Consider the following 23250-nt stretch of genomic DNA (forward strand, 5'->3'; position numbering starts at 1 on the left):
GTATTTGAAACTGTGGAAGATCTCCCCTCAGGTAAGTAGCCACTGTAGAGTTAGTTCATGAGTAAATGCACTGTGAAACACTGGTAATTATGCTGACCTCATACACCTCTCAGGAACCCCCTCTCTCCACCCACCGGTACCCATTGGCCAACCTGAGGTGATTTACATCCTCCCAGAAATCAAGTTCATGTGCCGCTCCCGTAGGATGAAAATTAGAATGTTGGCATGAGCATAAAAAGATTGTGGTGTACATTGAAGACCCACCCATCCAGAGATACCCAGGCCTTAAAAGTGGCCCTCTAACCACTGATGTCTTTAGGGCTGAAGGAATGGAGCAACTAAAAGTGGAGTCTTGGGGAAACAGGTGAGATTGATGTTTGCACATCTCTAAATTATATGGCTGTTGACAGTGCAAGGACAATATCTTGCTTTATATTAACCACATGACTTTCAATTTTATGACTATTGTACCTGTTAGGAACATTTAAAAAACAAGCATGTAACTAACAAAAGTGTGTTTATTTTGACATATGTTCATGCAGCTTATCTTACTACAGTTTTATCTAAAGCTATGCCAGAATCTCCATCCTAGTAGGTAGTAGATACTCTTCAGATAAGAAATCTCTTGGATCTTTATGTACCAGCCAAATATCTTTTGTGCCTCTGTGAAATGCCTGTGGCAAATCTTAACCTGTGGGGAGAAGCACACACCAAATCACAAAAAAATATTTTCTGAGAAGGCAAATCAGGACAAAGAGCAGTTCACTTTCAAAGGGTATTTATGCAGGTTCATGGAGAGCTTCAAACAAGTTGGAGGATAAAAAGGGGTAGGGTCAAAGGTTGCACTGAGCGTGGAAGCCAATGAATTAGCTAAGAGAACAGCATTCTTGACTTTCACTGCCTCTAGCTGTAAAGTAATAAATGAGTGGAAATCACGGTTTAAAAGCCCATGCTTATGTTTAAATTGCTGGAGAAAATAAATTGAGAGACTTATTACTTTAAAGAGAATTGATTATATGATATTTTTCAGATAAGAATCTCATGGGTGCATTTTAAAGATGATTTAACACCAGGGCAAGCACCTTGCAGTGATATTTTTCTTCAATGGAACAACCGTGGGTAGTGCAGATGTGCCTCAGTAGAAGAGGATATGTGTAGTGTGTGCAAGGTCTTGGGAGCTTGAGCCTCAGCACCTCATGTGTGTTTGTGTGTGTGTGTGTGTGTGTGTGTGTGTAGTACTTGCTATCTGTGAGGGCCAACTTATGGCACACACTTTGAAAGTGTTTTGATGGCAAATTTAATATATTTTTAATAGATTCTGGGATGGGAAAAGTTGAGCAAAACAGAACTAGCACCTTCTGTAACCCTGTGACATATTAAAAATGCTTACTGAACATTAGTCAAGTGTGATAATAAAGAAAATATCAGTTGTATTGAAAACATATAAGATTTGTTGTTATGTTTCTCTTAAATGGAATACACTTGTTTTTGCATCCTTTTGTCTGCCTGTATATAATTAAGTTTAAAACCCATTCAACATAACATGGTAGATATAAACATTTGGGGATAATTCCTAAGTTTTAAAAAATGTGCTACCATCTGAACTACAGCGACCTGATCTTACCTCAGCTGGCTGTGCGGAGTCAGGAGAGCTCCACTACAGCCCTCAGCAAAGAGAAGACTGACAAGCCGGAAATGATAAGCCCAGTTCTGGAGTTTGAGAAAATTTTATATCTGAACGTCTAAGCCATTAGAACTCAATATTAATTTACATGTTTGTTTGTTTGTTTGTTTTTTTAAAGAGGAGCCAATTGTTTGTGGGCATTGTCAATAACTGTACTACTTAAAGGTTATCTGAAATCACTAAAATTCCCCTTAATTTATTCATGGATATAAGAGTAGAAACCCACTAAACCAAATACTGTTTCCCAGTCTCGACGTCACAAGTGTTTCTCCTATAGGGGTTCTGGTAACTGCTTTTATTCTCGCCCTAGCTGCATCATAGTCAAGCCATTCTCTGAAATTCTGTGAAGGTCAGTCAACTCAGAATGTGGTTGACATCAGAGTTGATACTATGTTTAAACAGAGCACCAAAACTCTTTGCAAATGCCTCCTTTGAGGTGAACGCTTATTTCCAACCTGCACCAGGTCGCAATTCTTTCAGACATGTGGGGAAGAGTGACGAAGACACGGAGTGTTGCCTAAGGTCGTCTGGAAAGATTTCCTTGTGGTCTATTCTTCTGAGCCCCTGAAGCACCCAACATCATTGGTATACCAGTAGAGTGAGTGGCAGAGTGGGCGACACAACAGTTAAATACTCCATATGGAACCCCCAACTTCAACATCTCTCAGATCATAACAACCCTAGCTTAGCCAGAAGTCTCCCCCACACTGGAGCTATTGTGTCTTTCTCATCACTTAGTTTCAAAGAGCAGGAAGCCTGCGAAGGTGGAGAAGCGCTGGTGGTCCCCGTGCAGGGCACCGTTGCCCATTCTTAGCCAGACTTCATCCCCTTTGGCCAACTTCAGCACTGCATGGTTGCTGGATGTATCCGATTTCCCCTTTGTTTCATAGCTGGCAAGAAAAAGAAGGACACACCACTTAGTCTCAGCAATACAATCCCAGGTCTTGAACATATTCTGTCCATTTCTTCTCCTATATTTTAGGTACAGTCACATGTTGAGTTCTCTAAATGGCATGCAGGTGCAAATGGCATGATCCATGTCTAGAACAGTCCAATAAAAACATGCTTCCTTTCTTTTCCCTTGCCTCTAGAATATCAACACCAATTACTATAATGGCCTTGACAGCCATCTGTAAACATCAGGGTTCTTGAAGATGACAATGTAAAAAAGAGCTCTCTCACCCTTGCTTGGACTGGGAGCAAACACCCAGGATCATCTTACCAAACTTTCCTGGATGAGGAAGAAGAAAAGTCCCACTATCTTTGAACCTTTACACAGAGTCTTTATTATAGTGGTTTGTTTTCTTCTTGCCAATCTGGAATCCAGTACTCAAGGAAGGGAGTGTCAACAGCCAAAATGAACACATATTACATTTGCTAACAGCCAGGCAGGAGGCAATGTGGAAGTAAATATTGTGAACTGGAAAGATAAAGGCTGATGTGTGATGCTTCAAGTGAGAATGGCCCCCATAGGGTCATATATTTGAATGCCTACTCCCTAGTTGGTGGACTGTTCTGGAAGGGTTCGAAGGTTTGGCATTGTTGGAGAAAGTGTGCCATTGAGAGACAGCTGTGAGATTTCTAAAGCCCGTGCCAGTCTCATATCTCTCTCTCTCTCTCTCTCTCTCTCTCTCTCTCTCTCTCTCTCTCTCTCTCTCTCTCTCTCTCTCTGTCACACACACACACACACACACACACACACACACACACACACACACTTGCCAACTCCTGGGTCAGGATGTTAGCTCTCAGTGTGCTGCCTGCCCACTGCTATGCTCTCCTCCATGATCTTCACTAGCCCCCCCCCCCACACACACACACACTTTACAATGCTCTCCTTTACCTGCCACCTCATTTCCCAATCCTGGAACCCTTACCTTGAATTCCTCAAGAAAAACAAGATTCTGGCATGTCTGAGCTACTGTGATCTGGATCTGTAACAACAGTGCCACTTACTTTAAACTCATCTCTTTCCCTTTCTTATTGAGGCCAGACTCCGGAAGAACATAGCAGTCGTGGCAAGTGATAAAAGTTACAGGCGGAAAATCAGTGCCCAAAAGTGTTTTATACAGGCAATTTATAATCCATTTAATACAGGAAGGTGCTGGCTCTCTGCATGTCCTCGCAGCAGGGTGTTGTGTAGTGCCTTCTTAAATGCTTCACCCCAAGGAGCTCCAGGACCGAGTGTTACGTATCAAAGTACATGCACAATAATGAGAAAACCTACTCTGGCTTTCCCAGTTGTCCAGTGGAAGCTGTGAAGACCACTCATACTGATGCGCTGCAGACAAAGGGGCGTAAGGAAGCGGAGGAAGCAAAATAGGGGAAGGATGAGTTAAAGGAAGGATGTGTTACCGGGAGGAGCGCTGCATCTGTGTGGTGGTTACGGGGCGCTGCTGGCACTTCATCCAGCGTCTCATTGATAACTGTTATCACTGTTTTTCCCAAACAGTACTGAAAAGCTGCCCAAATACCTACTTCTTGTGGAGAACAAACCTTCTACATTAGGCTCTGTCAATTCCTCACCTCTTCCCTGCCCTTAGACTTCCTCTGTTCAGATTTTGGCAGCATCCGGGGAGACCTGTATCTGAAGGCAGCACATACCTGTACATGCTGAAGACTGTGTTGCCGTTGTGCATGAGGTACACGTACACTTCCTCCACATCCTCGTGCTTCATCATGCTGAAGGTGAAGAAGTACACACCTGCAGAGGGTGAAGGGGTCACATGATCACACACCTGGTTTTGTGACTTCCGGGTATTGTGTAGTTTCTTCATGACCTGTTTGTAGGAATATTCTTTCATCTGCTCACCTTAAAAGTGCTTTGATCGACAGGCATGGTGGTGCATGCCTGTAATCCCAGCACATGGGGAGGCAGAGGCGGGCGGATTGCTGTGAGTTCAAGGCCAGCCTAATCTACAAAGTGAGTCCAGGACAGCCAAGGCTACACAGAGAAGCCCTGTGGCAAAAAACAAAAAACAAAACAAAGTAAAAAAAAAAAGTGCTTTGATTATCTTTAACTTTCCTAATGTATTTCCCATGTATACTTAGTAAGGTTTAAAAATAAGAAAAGGACTCATACGTGAAATTAAAATGGACAACTACATTCCACAAATGTTAGTCAAGGTGATGAAATAGAGCACAGATTAAATGTTTCATAGTTCTAAAGAGACAGTTCAGATCGTTTTTCATGTGACCATTGTAAATCAGTAAAATAATGTGTAAATAAAAATATGCACCTTTAACTCAACCACAGAACCTTGTTACTAAAAGTATAGTCTTACTGATTTCTGTGCTACAGTTTTTGAACTACTAGCAATATACGAGCAAAAACCCAGAAATATTTAGAAAGAACTTTAAAGAAGCAACTGGCCATTCCTATTTCTGTTTAAATGCCCATTTCTTTTTTATGAAGATACCAGCTATAAGGATACAATAATTCTTTCTCTGGTATTGAGCCAAGTGATAGAAGAACAATTATGCTTTGTTAAAGTCAGGGATACATGTGTGATGACAATCAGTGATGCCCACTCATGTACTTAGAGATTGGGTCATAGATGAAAACAAAGACAGTGAAAATTAAGGGGCTTCAAAAACAGTTTGTATGAATTGAGTGTTTTACATTTCATAAGATTTCATTTTACAGGCACATTAACATTTTCAATGCCTCCAGAAAATAAATTTATAATCAACATGCCAGGAAAATACATTAGTCTTTCTTTAAAATGATGATACCATTAATAAAAATAGATTGCAGAAACACTTTAGAAAGAGCAGACTAAAAAAAACAGAAGGTAAATCACGAAACTCTTAGAAGTACCGACGTGAACCTGTACTATACGCACACGGGGCTTTCTCTGCAAAGATACGGGAGGTAATGCACTTGTGCTCAGCGTTTCAGGCCTTTGTGTTGCAGCAACTGCAAACACCAGCTCTCTCTGTCTTATCGCTCTGAAAAGTGGGAACGATGATCATCAGTTTGCAGGAAGTAGGAGGAGTCAAATTATAAATGTTATCATCTCAATGGTGTCCAATCAAGAGAGCGCCACAATCATTTAACTCTTATGCTCTGAGTCCGTTGACCGGGTATGGCTAGGCACTTATCTGTAGCACGGAGCATGACTTGCAAAAATTATTACAGGAAAATTAAAGCCTGGAAACAGAAAAATCACAAAAGTTGACACTGAAATGTAACGAAAGAGTACCTCTGTATCACATGTGTTAGGTCATTTCTCACTTAAACGGGGTAGACAAAACCAAAGCATGTGTGTAAGTTTAATGTGGCCACTGCATTCATTAGAATTTTTTTCTTTTCCCTATGGAGGGGAGCAAAGAAAGAAAACTGAAAAATGGAAATGGAAAAATGGTCAAATTTATGCAAAACTAGGACACTGAAGAAAATCAATATGCTTCAAATATGTAAAGGTGCTGCCCAAAACAGCAGGAGGCTGGTCTGGCCTTCTAAGATGAGATAGAAATAGACCAGGAACAACACACTTCAGAGTGAGAAAGGCCACTCTGAAAAAAATGGTCCTGGGATCAGGCCTAAAGTGCTAGAAAAAAAAAATATAGACAGCCAGAGTCTCTGTAGTGGAAGATGTCCAGATTTGCCAGCCAAAACAAGGCTCCTGAAAGCTGGGGGACTTCAGAGCTGGCTCAGAAGTCTGATGTGGGAAGTACAGAGAGGCAAAGGGGCTGGAGAAATACAGAGGAGTCCTCTTCCCCACCCCCTCCACCTCCCCAGCAGAGTCCTGTTGATGCCCCTGGGAGGCCTGCTCTTCTCTGACGGGAAAGTAGGTAGGGGCGGAGGGGAGGGTGTCTGCCCTGCGGGCAAGGGGTAGAGGGGGGCATGGCATGATGGCACACTACAAGGTCCTGGAGGAGTGGATGGAGGAGAAACAATGGCTGGGATCTATTGTATAAGCAAAGAATAAATACAAAGAAAAGAAGGACAAAAGAATCAGTCCTCTGGCAGCAAGAAGAGGCACATGTTCAAGGTTTCCTGGGTCCTGCCCCCCCCCCAGCAAATGTCCTGCAAATAGCTAATCTAGGAGAATCCAGTCCATCAATTACCTTTTAATCAAAAATAGAAATAACCACAAGAATTGCCCAATGGGTGACTGGTAGCAAGAACAGATGTTGCCTTATACTAGATAGATGATACTGCCAAAAACTTCAGCATTCTGACTTGTAAATATACCAGTGAGGCAAGTGTCACTATTATGAATAGCCAGACAACAGAAGAAACTAAACACTGGGACATCAGGAAACCCTGGTTATATTAATTATTTTCTCAATAGCTAAAAAAAAACCAACCAAAACAAAACAAAAACAAAAACAAAACAAAACCTGACAAGAAACAATTCAAGGTTAATTTTGCCTTTTATGTTAAGGAGGAATGCAGTCTATCAAGGCAGAGATCACATGCCGCCATGAGCAGGTCATGTGACTCAGTGCCTCTGCAGCCAAAAAAGCAATGAACAGACAGGACACCAAGCCAGACACAAACCTCTACACCTGGCCTTAGAGACCCACTTCCTCCAGCAAGGCCTGGGCCTAAAGGTTTCACAGCCTTGCAAAACCGTGAAGGCCGAGTGTTCAAACAGGACCTTACAGGAGATACCCTCCACACGCTGCCGCAAGCCTCCGTGGGTTCATGAGAGTCTCACAGTGCAAAATGTGCATTCACCTCAAATTTTAAAGTCCCCATTGTGTTTAACAATCCCAACTCTGATCCACAGTGCACAGCATCTTCTGAGACTCAAGGTATTCTCCTAACTGTGGGTCTCAGCACAGGTCAAAGCCATATTACGTACTTCCAGCATAACGACGGAGCAAATAGTCCCATCATGGAAGGAAGGAATGAGTGCAAAACTGAAACCTACTTGGGTGATCACCAGACCCTCCAGCTCCCTCTCAGTGTGGGGTCTGCAGGGCTTTGGCTGCCCTGCCCTTCCAACTCCTCTGGCTTTAGCACACACGGCTTCTCTCTTAGGGCAGACCCACTCTATGCCTGCATCTTTCCTTACAGGACAACTCCAACTTTTGTGGGCAGTCTAGCATCTCCAGCATTCTAGAGACTCCACTGCTATGAGCTTCACCTTCGTGGCTTCATGAAGCGGCCTCCCAGATGTTTCTTGTAGGGGCTCTAGCCCTGTACACCTTGAGTAACCTCAGTGGTTCCCTATACCCTAGGTACCAGACTGCAAAATGCTCCACAAACCCTTTAATCTTGCATCTTTAATGTCTGCAAAAGTCCATGAGAATGATGCCAATGACTTCTACTGTCAGCTTAAAATATAGCCTGGCTCACCTCACAGCACGGCTAGAGTGCCTTTGTGTGCCTTCCAGGCTGGCCCTGGAAAAGCACTCCCTGGGTGGCCATATTAAATCAAGAACCCCTTCTGCATCCCATGTAGTCTCCATCCCTGGGGTCCTTCTGGCCTTCCTACCTGCCACCAGAAACCCCCACTAAACATTCCAGGGCTTCTGTGGTCTTCAGTTCCAAACTCTTCCATATTCCTCCTGCAAACAAGCTCCAATGCTTGTGAACCATGTGGTTCAGGCTGACCACAGCAATGGGTCCCCTGTCCTGTACCAATTTGCTGTGTTACTTTGCTTGTCACTTTGAACTAATACTTGACAAGAAGTGACATAGCGGAGGAGGATTTAGTTTGCCTTACAGCTTAGGAAAGGGTACTGTCATTCCTGCTGGGGCAGCTTGGCCTCATGAGGGGAGCATCACATTGCCTCTGTAGTCAGGAAGCATGTAGGAAGCAAAGCCAGACTGAAAGCTCCAGACGGGTCCCAAGTGGCCCCTCCTTTTTCAGCAAGCCCAACCTCCTAAAGAGTCCACCACTTTCCAAAACCAGGGCCACCAGTGGGACCAAGTGTTCAAACATCCAAGCCTGTGGCGGGCATTTCACATCCAAACTACAACACTAGTGATCTGAATAAATTCCAAAATCGATGACAGTATTGTACCCAGAGAGTCGCTTCGTTTTGGTAATCACATTTTAATTACATTAAACATAAGCCCTAGGGAAAACAGACTAAAATGAGTATGAATACTTGGCAATATTTTTGTAACTCTTCTATAAGTCTAAATTACTTTAAGAAAAAAAAATTAAAACCATGGGGCTTTTTGTTTATTTTTGTTTGTAGACAGTCAACTGCCCAGACATTTCAAGGACTTTGCTGATGTCATAGGGAAATAAGTGTCCCTGTCCTGGTAAGAGGTATATGTGGCTACATCTCTTGCAGAGAGTGACCTTGCAGAGCTGCTCAAACTCACAGGGACATTTTCTCTTTGACTCAGTGATTCCGTCCTGGCCCTTTAGCCTACAAATATATCAGCATGTGTTCAATTGTAAAATGGCATCTGAAAGGTAATGGCAGCAGATTTATTTTAATAATAAAATGTGGAAACAACCCAAAGAGCCAGCAACAAGGAAATGGCTAGGTACACTTTTATACAATAATTATTTTTTAAAAGTAAGTCATTACACAGAAAGATTTTTAAAATATATGGCAAGTCTTTTTTTTTTTAAAGCAAACTACATTCAAGATATAAAGTATTCTAGCTTTTATCTAATAAGATTTACATACATTTTCATAAGCCTCAAAAATTTTATATTTTCCACTCAATGTTTAATACTAGAAATAGATAAAGCTTTCCTTGGTGTAGTGACAAGGGACACAGTCATCACACAGGCAAACTCTGAGAATTATGTTCTGGGAACTTTGAAATTCAGATGTGTCTGTGCCCTCTTAGGGTTACTTGGTTCCATCCAAATAAAGTTCGTTAAGAATCTTTGTCGTCTTGGTCATTGTTTATTTTTTTTTCTCCATTTGGATTTTAATTCATTTCCCTGGCACTCATATGACCATATGTGCTGCTTGTTCTCCTTTTTCTATTCTTTCCTCCCTCCTTTTCTTCTTTATTCTCGTCCTGCTTCCCACCTCCCCTTCCTTCCTTCCTTCTTCCTTCTCTGCCTCTCTTCCTTTCATCCATTTTCTCCTTTCCTTCCTTCCTTCCTTCCTTTTCCTTTCTCCTTTCCTTTTCCCTTTCATTTCACCATCTTCTTCTTCTTCTCCCTCCTCTGCTTTCCGATAACTTCATTCGTTGACTTTTACACCTCACCTGACACGGGAGCCCCAAATCTGCCGGTCATGACATCGAAGAAGTTTCCAATGTTGGTCTCAACACTGCTGAAGATAATGCCGCTGTTCTGGTTGCTGAAGTGGGTCGCTAGGGAAGCCATGAATGCAATCTAAGGAGAAAGCTGACAGTCAGTCCATAGGCACCGTCCTAAAGAAAAACATTCTTATACACGTAAGCTTATTTCAACATTATCTGTGATGGAATCTTTGCATAAAATTACCAAACAATAGACAATGATGTAAATAAATTCGAATTGTTTTATGCCGTGTGATATTACAGTAACAGCTCTGAACACATTTCAAAAACCACAAGATTGTTATAAAAATGTCAGATGTCGTTACGTGTGTCTGTGTAAGTGGGACTGTTCTGTAGTCAAGCTGAGAGAAACAGCTGCAAGAAGATGCATAAAAACAGGAGCCCTGAAGAATGATGCCGTGTACCCAAGAGTAAACATCACTGCATTTGCCCAAACAAACAGCAGTTTCCTCTGATCTTTCAAACAGGAGCTGCTTTGTATACTAATTCTCAAAAAGTCTCTCTTCTTACAGAAATTTTCCCAAATACTTAATCTTCACCACAAATTTCACCAGGTACAACCCAAAGAAAAACAACAACAAAAACCTAAGAGATAAAGATGTCTTCTGGGAGAATCCATTTTTTAAATTTATTTATTTCTATTCACATGTATTGGTGTTTTGCCTGAATGAGGGTGATGATTCCTCTAGAACTGGATTACAGACAGCTGTGAGCCGCCATATGGTGCTGGGAGTTGAACCTGGCTCTTTGGGAAAAGTAGTCAGTGTTCTTAACTGCTAAGCCATCTCTCTAGCCCCCACGAATCCATTTTTAAGCATTAACAAAATACTAACCCAGATATAATAATTTTTCTGGGTGGAATAAGCTCAGTGTTTACCAACTTTAGATGTTGCAAGAAGAATTATAAAGATGAGTAAAAAAAAAAAAGAAATAAAGAATACATACCACCATAAGTGGGTTGTGGCCATATAATGGGTTTTTAAAACTTCATGCTGAGATGAGCATAACCTGGTCTAGCAAAGTAAGTAACTCAAAAATGAAAAGCCCCCAGTGGACAGGAGAGTCTGGTGTGAAAAGTTAATAAGAATTGAACTACAAAATTTGATTGATCAGAAACAATGTCAATATACAAGATGGAATTTAGCTACATAAAGGCAAATTACCATATAAAATATAAGTAGATGCTTAGCCATTCCATTTATATATTTAAATGTTCCAACGTTCAAATTGGTTAGAACCCTCTTGTTTGATCCATTGCCTCATCTGCAAAATAGGGTATGAGGTCATATTTCCCTTGCATTTGGTCCTGTGGGAGAGTTGGGTCTTACACTCATTAAATGGCCTTTCTAAAGGATGTCCTCAAAGCTGTGTTTGAAGGCACAGGACCAAGGCAAACACCCTGCCACTTAGATGAGCAAACTGACCCTGGGGCTTCCTCAAGAGGACTGAAGGGTTGTTTATTGAACCCTTTTGGTCCTTGGACCCTAATGTTCAGACAGGGTTAGGCGTCGCCTGGAGAGGGGCTCACCTGCAGTTCCGGCGGCACTCCTGGGTAGCCTTTCTCTCCCTTGGGTCCATGCTGGCCCCGCTCCCCTCGAGGCCCCAGGTCGCCTTTGTCTCCTTTCTCGCCTTTAGCCCCTTCATGGCCAGTGGCTCCATTATTCCCATTATTTCCATGGTTTCCTTTAAAAATCAGAAATCGTAAGTGGAAAGCTGGTCCACTCCTACCAGAATATATTTGTAGAGAGACACACCCCCTTCCTTCAAAAAAATATTCAATCTCAGTTGTAAAAAGAGACCATTGAAGACAATCTTGACCACAGCCAAAGGGCTCTGAAAATACCGTTAGCTAGCAAGACTCCAAAGCATGTTTTTCTGTAAAGCAAGGAACGAGTAAGAGACCGCGTAGAAGATGTGCCACCACATTGTTACTGCGCACAGCGACAACCTAAGAAAGGCATGTTCACCCATGCTAAAATGGCTCTATTTTAGTGATGTTACCTTTCATCAAATTACATGTTCATAAAAATATCTTAAATGATCAATTTTAGCTGGGCATGATGGCACGCACCTGTAATCCTAGCACTCAGGGAGGCAGAGGCAGGAGGATCTCTATGAATTTGAGACCAGCCAGCCTGGTCTACAAAGTGAGACCAGGACAGCCAAGGCTACACAGAGAAACCCTGTCTCAAAAAAGAAAAACACAACAACAAAAAAAAAACCCCAAAACTAATGATACAATAAACATCAATGACATCTTTAGGTATAAGTTTATAAGTAAATAAGGATGGCGTAGCACTATTTCAGTTTGGGTCATTATATATTTAAATGTGATATCCAGAGAGGAAAAATTAATTCTAGTTAGTATCCATAATTGTTTATATTTTTTCCTTAAGGGAAACTTAGATGATTTTGTGCTCTTCTGTATATTTTCCCATCTCCTTCAAGTGTTCTGCCAAAGATTTGAAGCAATTTTATAAATGCCTAACATCACCATTTTAAAGTCAAGACTCGGGTAGCGCTGCCACCCAGATCCTGCACTTCTCCTCTGTTCTCATGTCTGCTCACCTTCAGGCCCTTTTGGGCTGTGATTTGCATAGTGTCTTTGACACACATGGCATCAGGCTTGCAGTATTTTCAGACCAATGAACTTTGGCTTTTGGGTTAAAGTGTTCTATCACAAAGGTGCTTTCTAAGAGTAAACATTTAACCAAAGCCGGTTTGCCCTGCAACTCCAGATGAGCAAATAGGGATTTCAAAACATTCTAAAGTCCTCGTGCTCCACACCATTGGCCTGTGAATCATTGCCTTTGTTGGAAAACTTAGGTTAAACATGGGGCAGGGTTTTGTTTTGTTTTGTTTTTAATAAATTTGTCTACATAGCCAGGCAGTGGTACACATGCCTTTAATCCCAGCACTTGGGACACAGACAAGACATATCTCTGTTGGTCTGAAGCCAGCCCGCTCTGCAGAGTGAATTCCAGGACAGCCAAGGTTACACAGAGAAACCTTGTCCTGAAAAACCAAAAATAAAAAAATAAATTGGCTTCCTATGAGATCTAAGAGTAACCCCCAAAAGTTAATATTTTAGTAAATATTAGCATCAATGGGGGAAAGTAAGAGAACACAGTAGACTTTGCCCAAACCCTGACGAGAGGTCTTGCTGATGGAACTCACTAAAACCCTTGGAAGGCTGGAAACTCCTCAGGGGTGGGGCAGGTAGGAAGGGCTGCCCTTTGCCCACCCAGTTTGTTATAGTAACAATCTAACAGAGTGTCCCTGAGCCTCAGCTGCAGAAACAATATAATGCAGAGGCTGACCATGGATCTAAAACAGTGGTTCTCAATCTGTGGGCCACGACCCTTTCCAGGGCCAAAGACCTTTTCATAGGGGTTGCCAAAGACCATCAGGAATATCAGATATTTGCATTATAATTCATAACAGTAACAAAATTAGTTATGAAGTAGGAACAAAAATAATTTTATGGTAGGGGGGATTACCACAGTATGAGGAATTGTGTTAAAAGGTCGCAGCATTTAGGATGGTTGGGACCCACTGATCTGTGAGATAAGTGGGATCTGACCAGCTCAACAGCATCCCCTGTGCTGTTGTATGCTACTAGAGTGCAAAACGCATCCATGTGTCCATGTGGGCCATGGACGTCAACAGAGATTGGTGAAATTTAAGAAAACCAGGCTAAACCTAAAATGACACAGAAAGTTACACTCCTCAGTGGATGAGTGAGAAGTTCAGAAAAGCTTTCCTCTCTACCTGCCTCTGTTTTATAAGGTTTAAGAAAGTATAGTATGTTGTGTAAAGCACAGGATGGCCGAAATACTGCCTGCTGTGATTTAAAGAAACGTCTTTCCAAGAGCCCATATATTAGAGGCCTGTTCCCCAGCATGGCGCACACTCCAAGCGGTGTGATCTACTTGGAGGTTAGAGGTCACCGAGGTTTGAAGGAGGTGATAGGAACCCGGTCTCTTCTTTCTCACTTCCTGGCTGTCATGAGGTGAGTGGCCTCGCTCCACCACAGCTTTCCCCATCTTGCGGTACTGCCTCACCACAGGTCTAAAAGCAATCAGCCAGCCATGGAGAAACCTCCAGACCCGCGAGCAAAATAAACCTCTTTTGTATGTAAATTGATTTTCCCGGGTATTTTGCAGCAGTAATGGAAGGTGGCTCGTGCAAAGTCGGGACCCAGTTCCCAGGAAGTGGCTCTGGGAGAGCCTTGCCTCCGTTGAGTCTCAAGGGTGCACACCTGAAGCCTTTTGGGTTCTTGGAGTAGTGTAGGGATCAGCACCGCAGAGCAGCGGTCACTTGAACTGACCTAAAGAACACAACTCCCTTGCCAGCTTCTTTGCCTTTGCATTTCTCATGGTTGCCCAGTACGCATCAGCCCACATCTGTGCTCATGCTTGCCTCCTATTTTTGACACAGTTCTGCTATTGACATTGCAGTGGTACCTGTCCGTGTGGGTGCTTACCTGGAATGCCAGGAGGGCCTGGAGGCCCAGGGGGCCCTTGGTAACCGCGGAAGCCATAATCTCCGTGACAACACTTGCTGCAGTCTGGGGGCAGTCCTCCCGCTTGAGGAGACTTAAAAACAACGGAAAATTTCAGGTCAAGAGATTGTCATAAGAACTTTTAACTTCCTCTTGCCTTCACCCTTAGATAAGTTTAACTTCGCTCAATTCGCAGTCACATCAGAAAAGGCAGTGCGAGGCATGTGGAATAGCTGCGGTGGCAGAGTGGGGTGTGGGTGGGGGCTAGGGAGGAGTTAAGGCGAGTGGGTGGGTGATCAGGTAAAGGCACCGTGGGGTGAGGGCCAGCTGCGCAGAGAAAAGGCAGCGGTCTTGGACAGTGTCTGCCCATGTCAGCTTATGACAGCAAACGCGGGATGTCTCATTCAGAAGAGGACACAGAGGCCTCTTCTTGCCCTCAACACCCAGAAGTCTCAGGTACAGTTAGAGTAAGATAAGGCTCAAAGCAAACAACCAGCAACATCAGTGTAACTCCTAAAGAGCTCATTTGTGACCCTGGCTTGTAAGGTCATAGAAATGTTGATTATATCACCACGTTCTCACACCTCTAAGCACACTGATGGCTGAGGAAGCAAATTATTCTTTAGCCTGTACGGTTAATCATTTATTTCTTTAATTGAAAAGCAGAAACATAGTTACCATACTCAACCGCAGTTTTGAGAAATGCATATATATATCCTTGTTGAATGGCTAGTTAACATGCATTGCCTCATTTGGTTTTCTGAGATGAATACATTCAAAATCTACTCTCTTGGCAGTTTTCAAGAATACAAACACACTGTTATTAACTACGTTTGTCCAGTAGATCTTTATTATCTACGCACTGAGCAATTTTAATTTCATTATAAGTATTTAACATTTCACAAGTTCCTCTGCTAATGTAAAGTGACTATTTTACTGTGTGAGCTAATATTTAATGAGCGCAAATGGGTAGTAAGCTCAACTGCAACTTCCAGTAAATGCTTATTTACACACAATTCTGAAGCGTGAGCTCTCGACAAAGGAACTGAAGACCTGGTGAGCTGACTGGAGGGGGAGTCAGAACTTGTAAAGTGTGGCGTCTTGTCTACACTGGCAACGTGCCTTTTCATTGTGTCATGCAGAATACTTGTGGAAACTTTCCTAGACACCACTTATAACCCAACAGTTTTGAAAACAGCACATTGTTGCTAAGGGATTCATTGTAGAAAGAAAAGGAGAAAGGAGCGGAGTGGACAGAACAGAAGACAAAGGTTGGGAGTGATGGAGGAAAAGAAGGAAGAGGAAGGAACCTGGGCATCCTCTGAGGAGAAAACAGGATGAAGGCTTTGCACCCCTGTACCTCACTTTTATTTACACCTTACTTTTAGTGTTTGGTCTTATAGGCTTGGTCACTTTCCTTTTTCCTAAAGTTTTCCATAAAATTATTGAGGGAATAGGCCACCCTGGTCCACAGCTTCTGCTACCACAGCTCAGAGAGCTGTGTTGAGAGATCAAAAGCTATAAGCCGGAGAAAATGCTTAGCTTTACGTCTGCTGTGCCAACCCACAGACCAGTCTAAATGTATAATGGCTAAGGGGGGAAAATCAACTAATGCGCATGGTCAGGGATGGAGACACTTAGAAATCAAATGCCACAGCCAACCCCACCTCGCACATATCTGAGAAGGGTGTTCATCGTCTCCTGGAACGCTTCGCTAATGCGAAGTACAGTTGCTAAACCCCAGGAAAGGCAGAGTTTGGCCAATGATGAATTTCCTGGCTAGAAGGCAGGGGATCCTTGTGTAAGAACAGAATGGAAATACCGAGATGCTGAGAGCTGTTAAAATAGTCACTGCACTGGGGCCAATGTCCCCTGCTCAGCTCTGTGTGGCCTTAGAAGAGCCAGTGCTCCCAGGCATCAGTCAGATTTGGCCCTCAATTTTCTTTCCACCCTAAGATACAAGCAAAGATCCTATTTTGTTTGGCCTCCAATAATAATTTTGAAAGAACTTTAATTTTTGTAATGTTTAGACAATCTCATTACATTTATTTTCTTTATTAGGACATGTAATGTGACACGCACGTGGCCGTCAGAGGACAAACGTGTGGGTCCCGGGTAATCAAGCTTAGACCATCAGGCTTGGCAGCAAGTGTCTCCACCTGCTGTGTCAGCTCAGACAAGAGGTAGCCCTGACACTTGCAGCTGCAAATGTCTAGTATCTCAACACACAGAGGTGGTGCTTCTCAGTCTTGGAGCTAACAAGGATGAGTGGTGTATGTGCACCTATCTGGGGTAACTCCAGGAGCACAGAGCTGCCACCAATGCTCCAGACTTGTGCATCTTCTAATTGGGTGCCACCCAGGTGCTGCCTGTGACATTTCATCACATGTCTTTTCACCCGGCCTTGTCTTTCAAGGTCTAGTTGAAAGAAACAATGGAACAGAGCATCGAGGAGAAGGGAGGGAGGGAAGGGCTGTGTATAGTGTTAAGCGTGTGCTCAGGAGTGCGCATGTGTGGGGAACAAGAGATCAATGTTTAGTATCTTCCCTCTGCCATTATTTTTAAGAGAGTCACTGAGCCTGAAGGTTTCACATCCTCTGGCTGGCCCCAGTGAACACCAAGAATCTGCCAGGCTCAACGGGCCTCCTCTCACGCCCAGCACTGGGTTACAGGGGCACAGCCACACTTGGCTTTGTAGGTAAGTGTTGGCAATCTGTACTGAGGCCCAGTGCTTGCAAAGCAGGCAGACTCAGCCATTTCCCCAGCCCTCTCCTTAGGCTTTTGGTGGACTCAGAGATTGGACAGGATGTGGTTTAGGCATTTTATTCTCACCAAGGAAGAATTTGCAAATAGGAAGCCGTTATCCACAACCTCTTAAATTTGTCACCCTCCTCTCCAAGGTGGCGATGCAATGAAGCAGGCAGTTGAGCACCAGGAGAAGAAAGGGGCATCTGTCTGCTAAGACAAACTCCGCCCACTTTTCAGTAGGACACCTGGAGGCAGAACTGGCTTCTGCTATTGGTTAGTAGAGAAAAAGAACTCAGAATTCCTTTCTTGTGGAGGAGACAAGGTGACAGGAAGAGAAGGGAAATTGGGAGAGGAGTGAGGCTGTGGTGAAGAAAAGCCAGAAAAATGTGGGTGTGTAGATCTCTTCCATCTCCAATCCTCCATGAACCCTATAGGCAGCCCCTTTCCCGGTACACATATCTAATTACCCCACTGCCCTGCTATAGCAAACAGAACATTCTGGAACTTTCTGGAGTTAAGTCAAAACTCCTTCACTAGTTACGAGTCCTCCCTTGCTGGACCCTCAGATATCTGCAGGCTCCCTGCAGAGCTCAGGATCTTGCCACACCAGTCTTCAGTGCAGTACAGGTGGTTCTCCCCTACTCTCTAAACCTCTCCTGTGGACAGCCATCTTTCTGTGTCCTCTCTTTACTTTCTTTATTATTTTCTTAAGATACAATGACCAACACTCTTCTTTTCCTGAGTTTCTTTTTTAACATTGACCTTGTTTGTCACACCAAATTTTAACAAACCTACATAATAAAAAAGTTAAAGGACTGTCCTCAGATGCTGAGCTTGTGCCCCAAGAAAGAAATCAAGTTCTGCCATTAGAAGACCCTGAGTCATACAATACAGCTTGTGATTTAAGCATGCGATCTGTTTTTGTTTGTTTCTTTCCTTTGCTTTTAATGCTTTAACTGCTTAAAAAAAAAAGTCAAGCAAGAAGTCTTAGCAACCTAGACTGCTACAAAACAAACAGAACTGGAGGGAAATGCTACAGAAAAGTCAACAAATCAAAGTAAAGCAGGCTTAACTGTTTTTGGCAGAGGCAAAGGGCAGCTTCTCCCTGCTGGGGAGGATTAAAAAGAATCCAATTCTCTTGGGTTCAGCAAATAATTATCTACAACAATGCATCTATCCACATAGGTCAGCCCTCCTTTCTGCATCAGCCAAGCAATTAAAAAAAAAATTAAGTCCCAACACAAAAGCAAGCTGACTCCTTGGGCTCCTCAGCCTCATGGGGAAGTGTTATGGCCACTCTGTCCCAGCACCTCATGCCAGCAACTAAGAGTCCCTGTTGGATCCCAGAACAACCCAGAGACACCCCTAAGAGCGCAGCACACTACTCACAAGCACTGATCCTAAGAATCTTAGTTAAAACAACAGCAACAACAATCATTAAGTTTTCAAAGAAATCCTTAGAAGAGAATTCGGAGTACCTGGCCCCAGAATGAGTTGACCTGGGCTAGGTCCTCTACCTCAGGGTGCGGAAGCTCATCTGGTCTCAGGGATTTTAGGTCTGTAGAAGTGTTATTCTCCACAGTCCCAGTTTTAGCATGGCTCCGCTCTCTCACTTTCTCCCTCCTGAAGCCGCTACGGCCAGTCTGCTGGTGGCTCTGCACTATCCTGGCCACCGCTTTATTAGCTCTTCTGCTCACCTCCATGTATTCATCTTGACACAGGCAAAATGGGAGGAAAAGCAAAGCCAGCAGGTGCCACCACGCGAGCTGCCTCCTGAGCATGGCTCGCGGCAGAGGGACAGAGTCTCCCTGGGAAGCTGATGGGGGCTGTAGGCGCCGTGCTCGCCTCGGGCAAACGCCAGGTCTGGAGATGAGAGCTGCAGCCGGCCGGGTGGTTTTATACTTTCGGTGTGTAATAAATAAGGCTGCAGTCATGCCAGAGTGACAGCAGCCCTCCTCCCAGACAGAACAGCCTCCATTCATCACATTCCTGCACCACAGGCAAGACAGTCTGTATGTATGGCGTCCAGTTGGTGGGGTTCATAAATGTCACACCTTGGCATGATTTTTTTTGTATAAGAGTGAAGAAAATGTACACAACCAGCTGGAAACAGAGTGTGTGTATCCAGTGGCTTGCTTTCAGGATTAGACACGGAAAGGCTGTGCGCATTTGTGGTCTGAAATGACTTTTGGAAAAACCTACCCTGGAGCTTGCCAGGGAATTCAGCTCAACTGTATCAGCTCCTGCAATCACAGCAAGATCCCATTCAGGTCAATGGGGAGAGGGTTTGCTCTACAAAGTACAGTTTACAGTTTGCCACTTTGGACCACTGCAAGCAACTCACTCTCCCAGATACCAGCAGCAGCCTGCAGTCAGTTGACTGGGAAAATGCCGGCCTGAGTGCAGGGGCAAAGGCTGGCTTTGGCCGACATATTTCTCCATGCTAAGCCTTTTTTTCTTCTTTGCAACCCTAAGCAACAACGTTAAAAACTGGATGATCTACAAAGTTCTTTTTGTTTGGTTGGTTGCTTGGTTTGTTCATTGGTGTTTTGAGATGGGGTCTCTCTGTGTAGTCTTGGCTGTGCTGGACTCGTTTTGTAGACCAGGCTGGCCTCGAACTCACATCGACCCGCCTGCCTCTGCCTCCAGAGTGCTGGGATTAAAGGCATGTGCCACCGCCACCTGGCAATCTATCAAGTTCTTGCTAGGTGGAAATGCAACCTACTTCCTTGTTAAGAGATGTTCTCCTCTGGCTGCTCTTTATCTATGGGACTTTGCTGAAAACAAATAAAGATACGTGGGAAACACCAAACCCAATATACTATTCTAAAAAGCTTAAGATTGAGAGAATTGTCATTTCTTGCAGTTCCTATGCTTGTGTTGATTAAACCAAAGGACAAATGGGCACTCCTAACTTCTTTGTGATAGTACATTTAGAGAATTGACAGAGCTGCTCTTGAAGATGGCTTTTACCGTTGGGCGTGGTGGTACACATCTGTAATCCCAGCACTTGGGGAGGCAGAGGGAGGTAGATCTTTGTGAGTTCAAGACCAGCCTGGTCTACAAAGTGTGTCTAGGACAGCCAAGGCTACACAGAGAAACCTGTCTCAGAAAAAAAAATGCCTTTTATCTACAGATCAGCCCATCTATTTCTCACCGATCAGAAGCTTGTTTGCTTCCCTCAAGAAGCTGAGTGGGTTAGTGTCTGACTCTGGGTGTTCATGGCTGGTGCTAGAAGGACCCTCAAGGAATATAGAGAGGCCAAGGTCACACACTGAGCAGTGACAGAGAAGCTTGAGAACCAAATGCTGGCCCTGACTGGCCAAACTGGCAATTACTCCCTTGGCCACTCCTGATATCACCCGGCTGACTGCCTCCAGAACCCACATGAATCCAGTGAAAGCCTTAGAGGGCAGTGACAGGATTTCCCATGAAACAAAACTCCCTAGATCACAGTAAGGGTTTTCTGGTCATGATTACTCAAAGCAGGCAGCCCTCACCTTCTGGGCAGAGAGATACTGTGTCTCAGATGTCTGCCATGGAGGCCTCTTGGGGTCCACGCAAGCTTTGCTTCAAATGTAGATGGCGCATCAGGCTGTGGTCCAGCTTGAATTATCTCAGGGGTCCCCGTCACAGGCCTGGAGGTGGTTCCGGAGGACCACAGCCTGTCTGAGGACACTTCATGGTGAAGGTTCAATGGTAAGACTAACCCAGGACAGTGTCTCCATGGCAGGCCTGGAGAAACAGGTGACAAAGCAAGAAAGGGCTGTGAAAACTAGGTCACCTGATTCACTGGTGTTCTAACAGCTGCTCCTAACCTTCTCAATCAGGCTTTTGCTGTCTGCTCCATAACTGTAAGTCTTGACGTCCAGCCACATCAAACTCCTCATTACCGTTTATTCCTGCCATTTATTCTGGTAGTTCTTAAGCCTAGATGCACATTAAAATAAACCAAGGGGCTTCTAAAAATATCAGTGCTTTGGCCCCATCTCAGAGCATTCAGTCACAATCTCCAGGACACTGGAGCCAGGAGCTTTCAAGAGTCTCCCCCAAGATGAGAGAGGGCTAGGAGTAATGACTCCATACTCTCCTCAATCTGAGGGGAATAAACAATCATAGCATGATTTGTTGATACCACATGCCAGCCAAATATTTTTTAGTTTAGCTCACTGGCTTCTCTCAGCAAAGCTGTCTCCTCCCACTTGTTTGGGGTCAGTGGGAAAGGGGTCATCAGGAAGTCTCCCAGTCTGTGCTCACTGCCTTCCTACAAAGCAGTGCATAGATGTGAGCTCAGACTACCAGTTCCACAGCTGCCAGGGAGCTGGTCATAACAAACAAGTGTCCCAGAGTGTCGTGGGTTGATTGTGTGCATCCCAAAGACAAAGATAGTGTAAAATCCCCTATACCTGTGCATATAAATTTATTTTGAAATGATATTTTCATAGATGACATCAACACAATTGTTGGAGTAGGCTTTAATCAAATATGACAGTGTTCTCAAAAAGAGAGAGAGAGAGAGAGAGAGAGAGAGAGAGAGAGAGAGAGAGAGAGAGATTTGGACAGACACAGGCAAAGTACCATGTGAATTTGAGTATCAGGGTGATGTTTTACAAGCCAAGAAACGCCCAAGATTGCCAGCAAGTTGCCTGGTGGTGAACAAGAGGCACAGGAAACCTCAGCCCCTTAGAAACAACGGAACTTACACCTTCATTTCATATGACATGCAGATTCTTTCTCTGTGGTACTTTGGTGTGGCAATCTTTAAGTGACTAAAGCTGGCAGGTATGAAAAGATGAAAGGGGAAAAAACCCAGATAGGAACAAACAGCTCTCTGTTGTATAGCACAGCAGGCTAGTTATGACTGACAGCATTTAACAGTCTATTTTAGAACAGCTGGCAGAAAATAGTTTAATGTTTCTAACATAAAGAAATGATAAATGTTTAAGGTGATAGACTGATAGATATGTCTATTACTCAGGCAGGATATTTATACATTGAGTGCATATGTTACATTTTACTATTTCCTAAGTACATACAATTAATACATGCCATTTAAAAATTACTTTAAAAAAAACCTGCAGACTCCTCAGAAGATGCTAAAACCCAAATCCAGGCCCTTGATGACCTTGGGCTTTGCCAGGCACTGTGGCACACACCTTTAATCTCAGGATTTAGGAGGCAGAGGCAGGCAGATCTCTGTGAGTTTGAGGCCAGGATGGTCTACACAGTGAATTCCAGGACAGTCAGAGCTATGTAGAAAGACCCTCTCACAAAAAAAAAGAGAAAAAGAAAAGAAAAGAAAGAAAGAAAACGAAATAAGAAAGGAAGGAAAGAAGGAGACATGGATGCATGCTCCCATCCTTAACTCAGAAGCTGTTTCCAGTTGATAACCACTTAAAATGAAATTTTAGTTTGCTCAAGGGAGTCTCAATGGAGAAATGAACTACTCTTAGGGGTAGGCTACATGCCTGGGAGTAGATGGCCAACAGGAAACTCAAGAGCATCTTTGAAGGTTGCTTATCTCATATTGTCTTCTCAGATCTTTTTAAAGTTTATTTATATTTTTTATTGGCTTTTTACCTTACAGGTCATTCAGGTGCATCTTTAGGCTTCCAGTTGAGTGTTTGTATGGGCTTCCTGAGTGTGAACCAGTAAGTCTCTGTGTCTACAGCTGTTTCTTGTGCTTTTTCTTCAGCTCTTTTCTTCCTGTTTGTTTGCCTTGTCCTATCTTGATGTGTTAGTTTTTGTTTTATATTATTACGTTTTGTTTTATTTTATTATTATCCCTTAGAAGCCTGTTTGTTTGCTAATGAGAGGCAGAAATGGGGTGGATCAGAATGGGAGTGGATGGGGGGGAGCTGGGGAGTGGGGTGGGGAGGAGCTGGGGAGTGGGTGGGTGGGAGCTGGGGAGTGGGGTGGGGAGGAGCTGGGGAGTGGGGTGGGGAGGAGCTGGGGAGTGGGTGGGGGGAGGAGCTGGGGAGTGGGGGGGGGGAGGAGCTGGGGAGTGGGTGGGGGGGAGGAGCTGAGGAGTGGGGGGGAGGAGCTGGGGAGTGGGTGGGTGGAGCTGGGGAGTGGGGTGGGGAGGAGCTGGGGAGTGGGTGGGGGGAGGAGCTG

At 43.9% G+C, this 23250-nt stretch overlaps 1 protein-coding gene across 2 annotated transcripts; it reads right to left on the bottom strand.

Annotated features, from left to right (window-relative positions):
- Positions 1-500: 500 nt before the first annotated feature.
- C1QTNF3 (C1q and TNF related 3) lies at positions 501-19029 on the bottom strand. 2 transcript variants are annotated; one of them, XM_084782477.1, is made up of 6 exons: positions 18615-19029; positions 14371-14482; positions 11413-11567; positions 9828-9957; positions 4289-4388; positions 501-2574 (listed from the first exon to the last, which is right to left on the bottom strand). In XM_084782477.1, the coding sequence occupies exons 1-6, from the start codon at positions 18915-18917 to the stop codon at positions 2415-2417; spliced, it is 960 nt and encodes a 319-aa protein (XP_084638603.1). In that variant the 5' UTR covers positions 18918-19029; the 3' UTR covers positions 501-2414. The 2 variants fall into 2 exon arrangements, with proteins under 2 accessions (XP_084638603.1, XP_084638604.1); XM_084782478.1 differs by having other exon boundaries at positions 18834-19024.
- Positions 19030-23250: the final 4221 nt, after the last annotated feature.

The sequence above is a fragment of the Acomys minous genome, assembly GCF_964271855.1.
Source record: "Acomys minous genome assembly, chromosome: 5".
Classification (NCBI taxonomy): domain Eukaryota; kingdom Metazoa; phylum Chordata; class Mammalia; order Rodentia; family Muridae; genus Acomys; species Acomys minous.

What these genes read in the sequence shown, in the direction of transcription:
- C1QTNF3 (XM_084782477.1), bottom strand. Translation starts at nt 18,917, where the DNA reads ATGCTCAGGAGGCAGCTCGCGTGGTGGCACCTGCTGGCTTTGCTTTTC. An exon ending in GAGTGCCGCCGGAACTGCAG is followed by an intron (nt 9,958 to 11,412) that starts GTGAGCCCCTCT and finishes CTTTCTCCTTAG; the next exon opens with ATTGCATTCATGGCTTCCCT. An exon ending in ACAGTCTTCAGCATGTACAG is followed by an intron (nt 2,575 to 4,288) that starts GTATGTGCTGCC and finishes TTTTCTTGCCAG; the next exon opens with CTATGAAACAAAGGGGAAAT.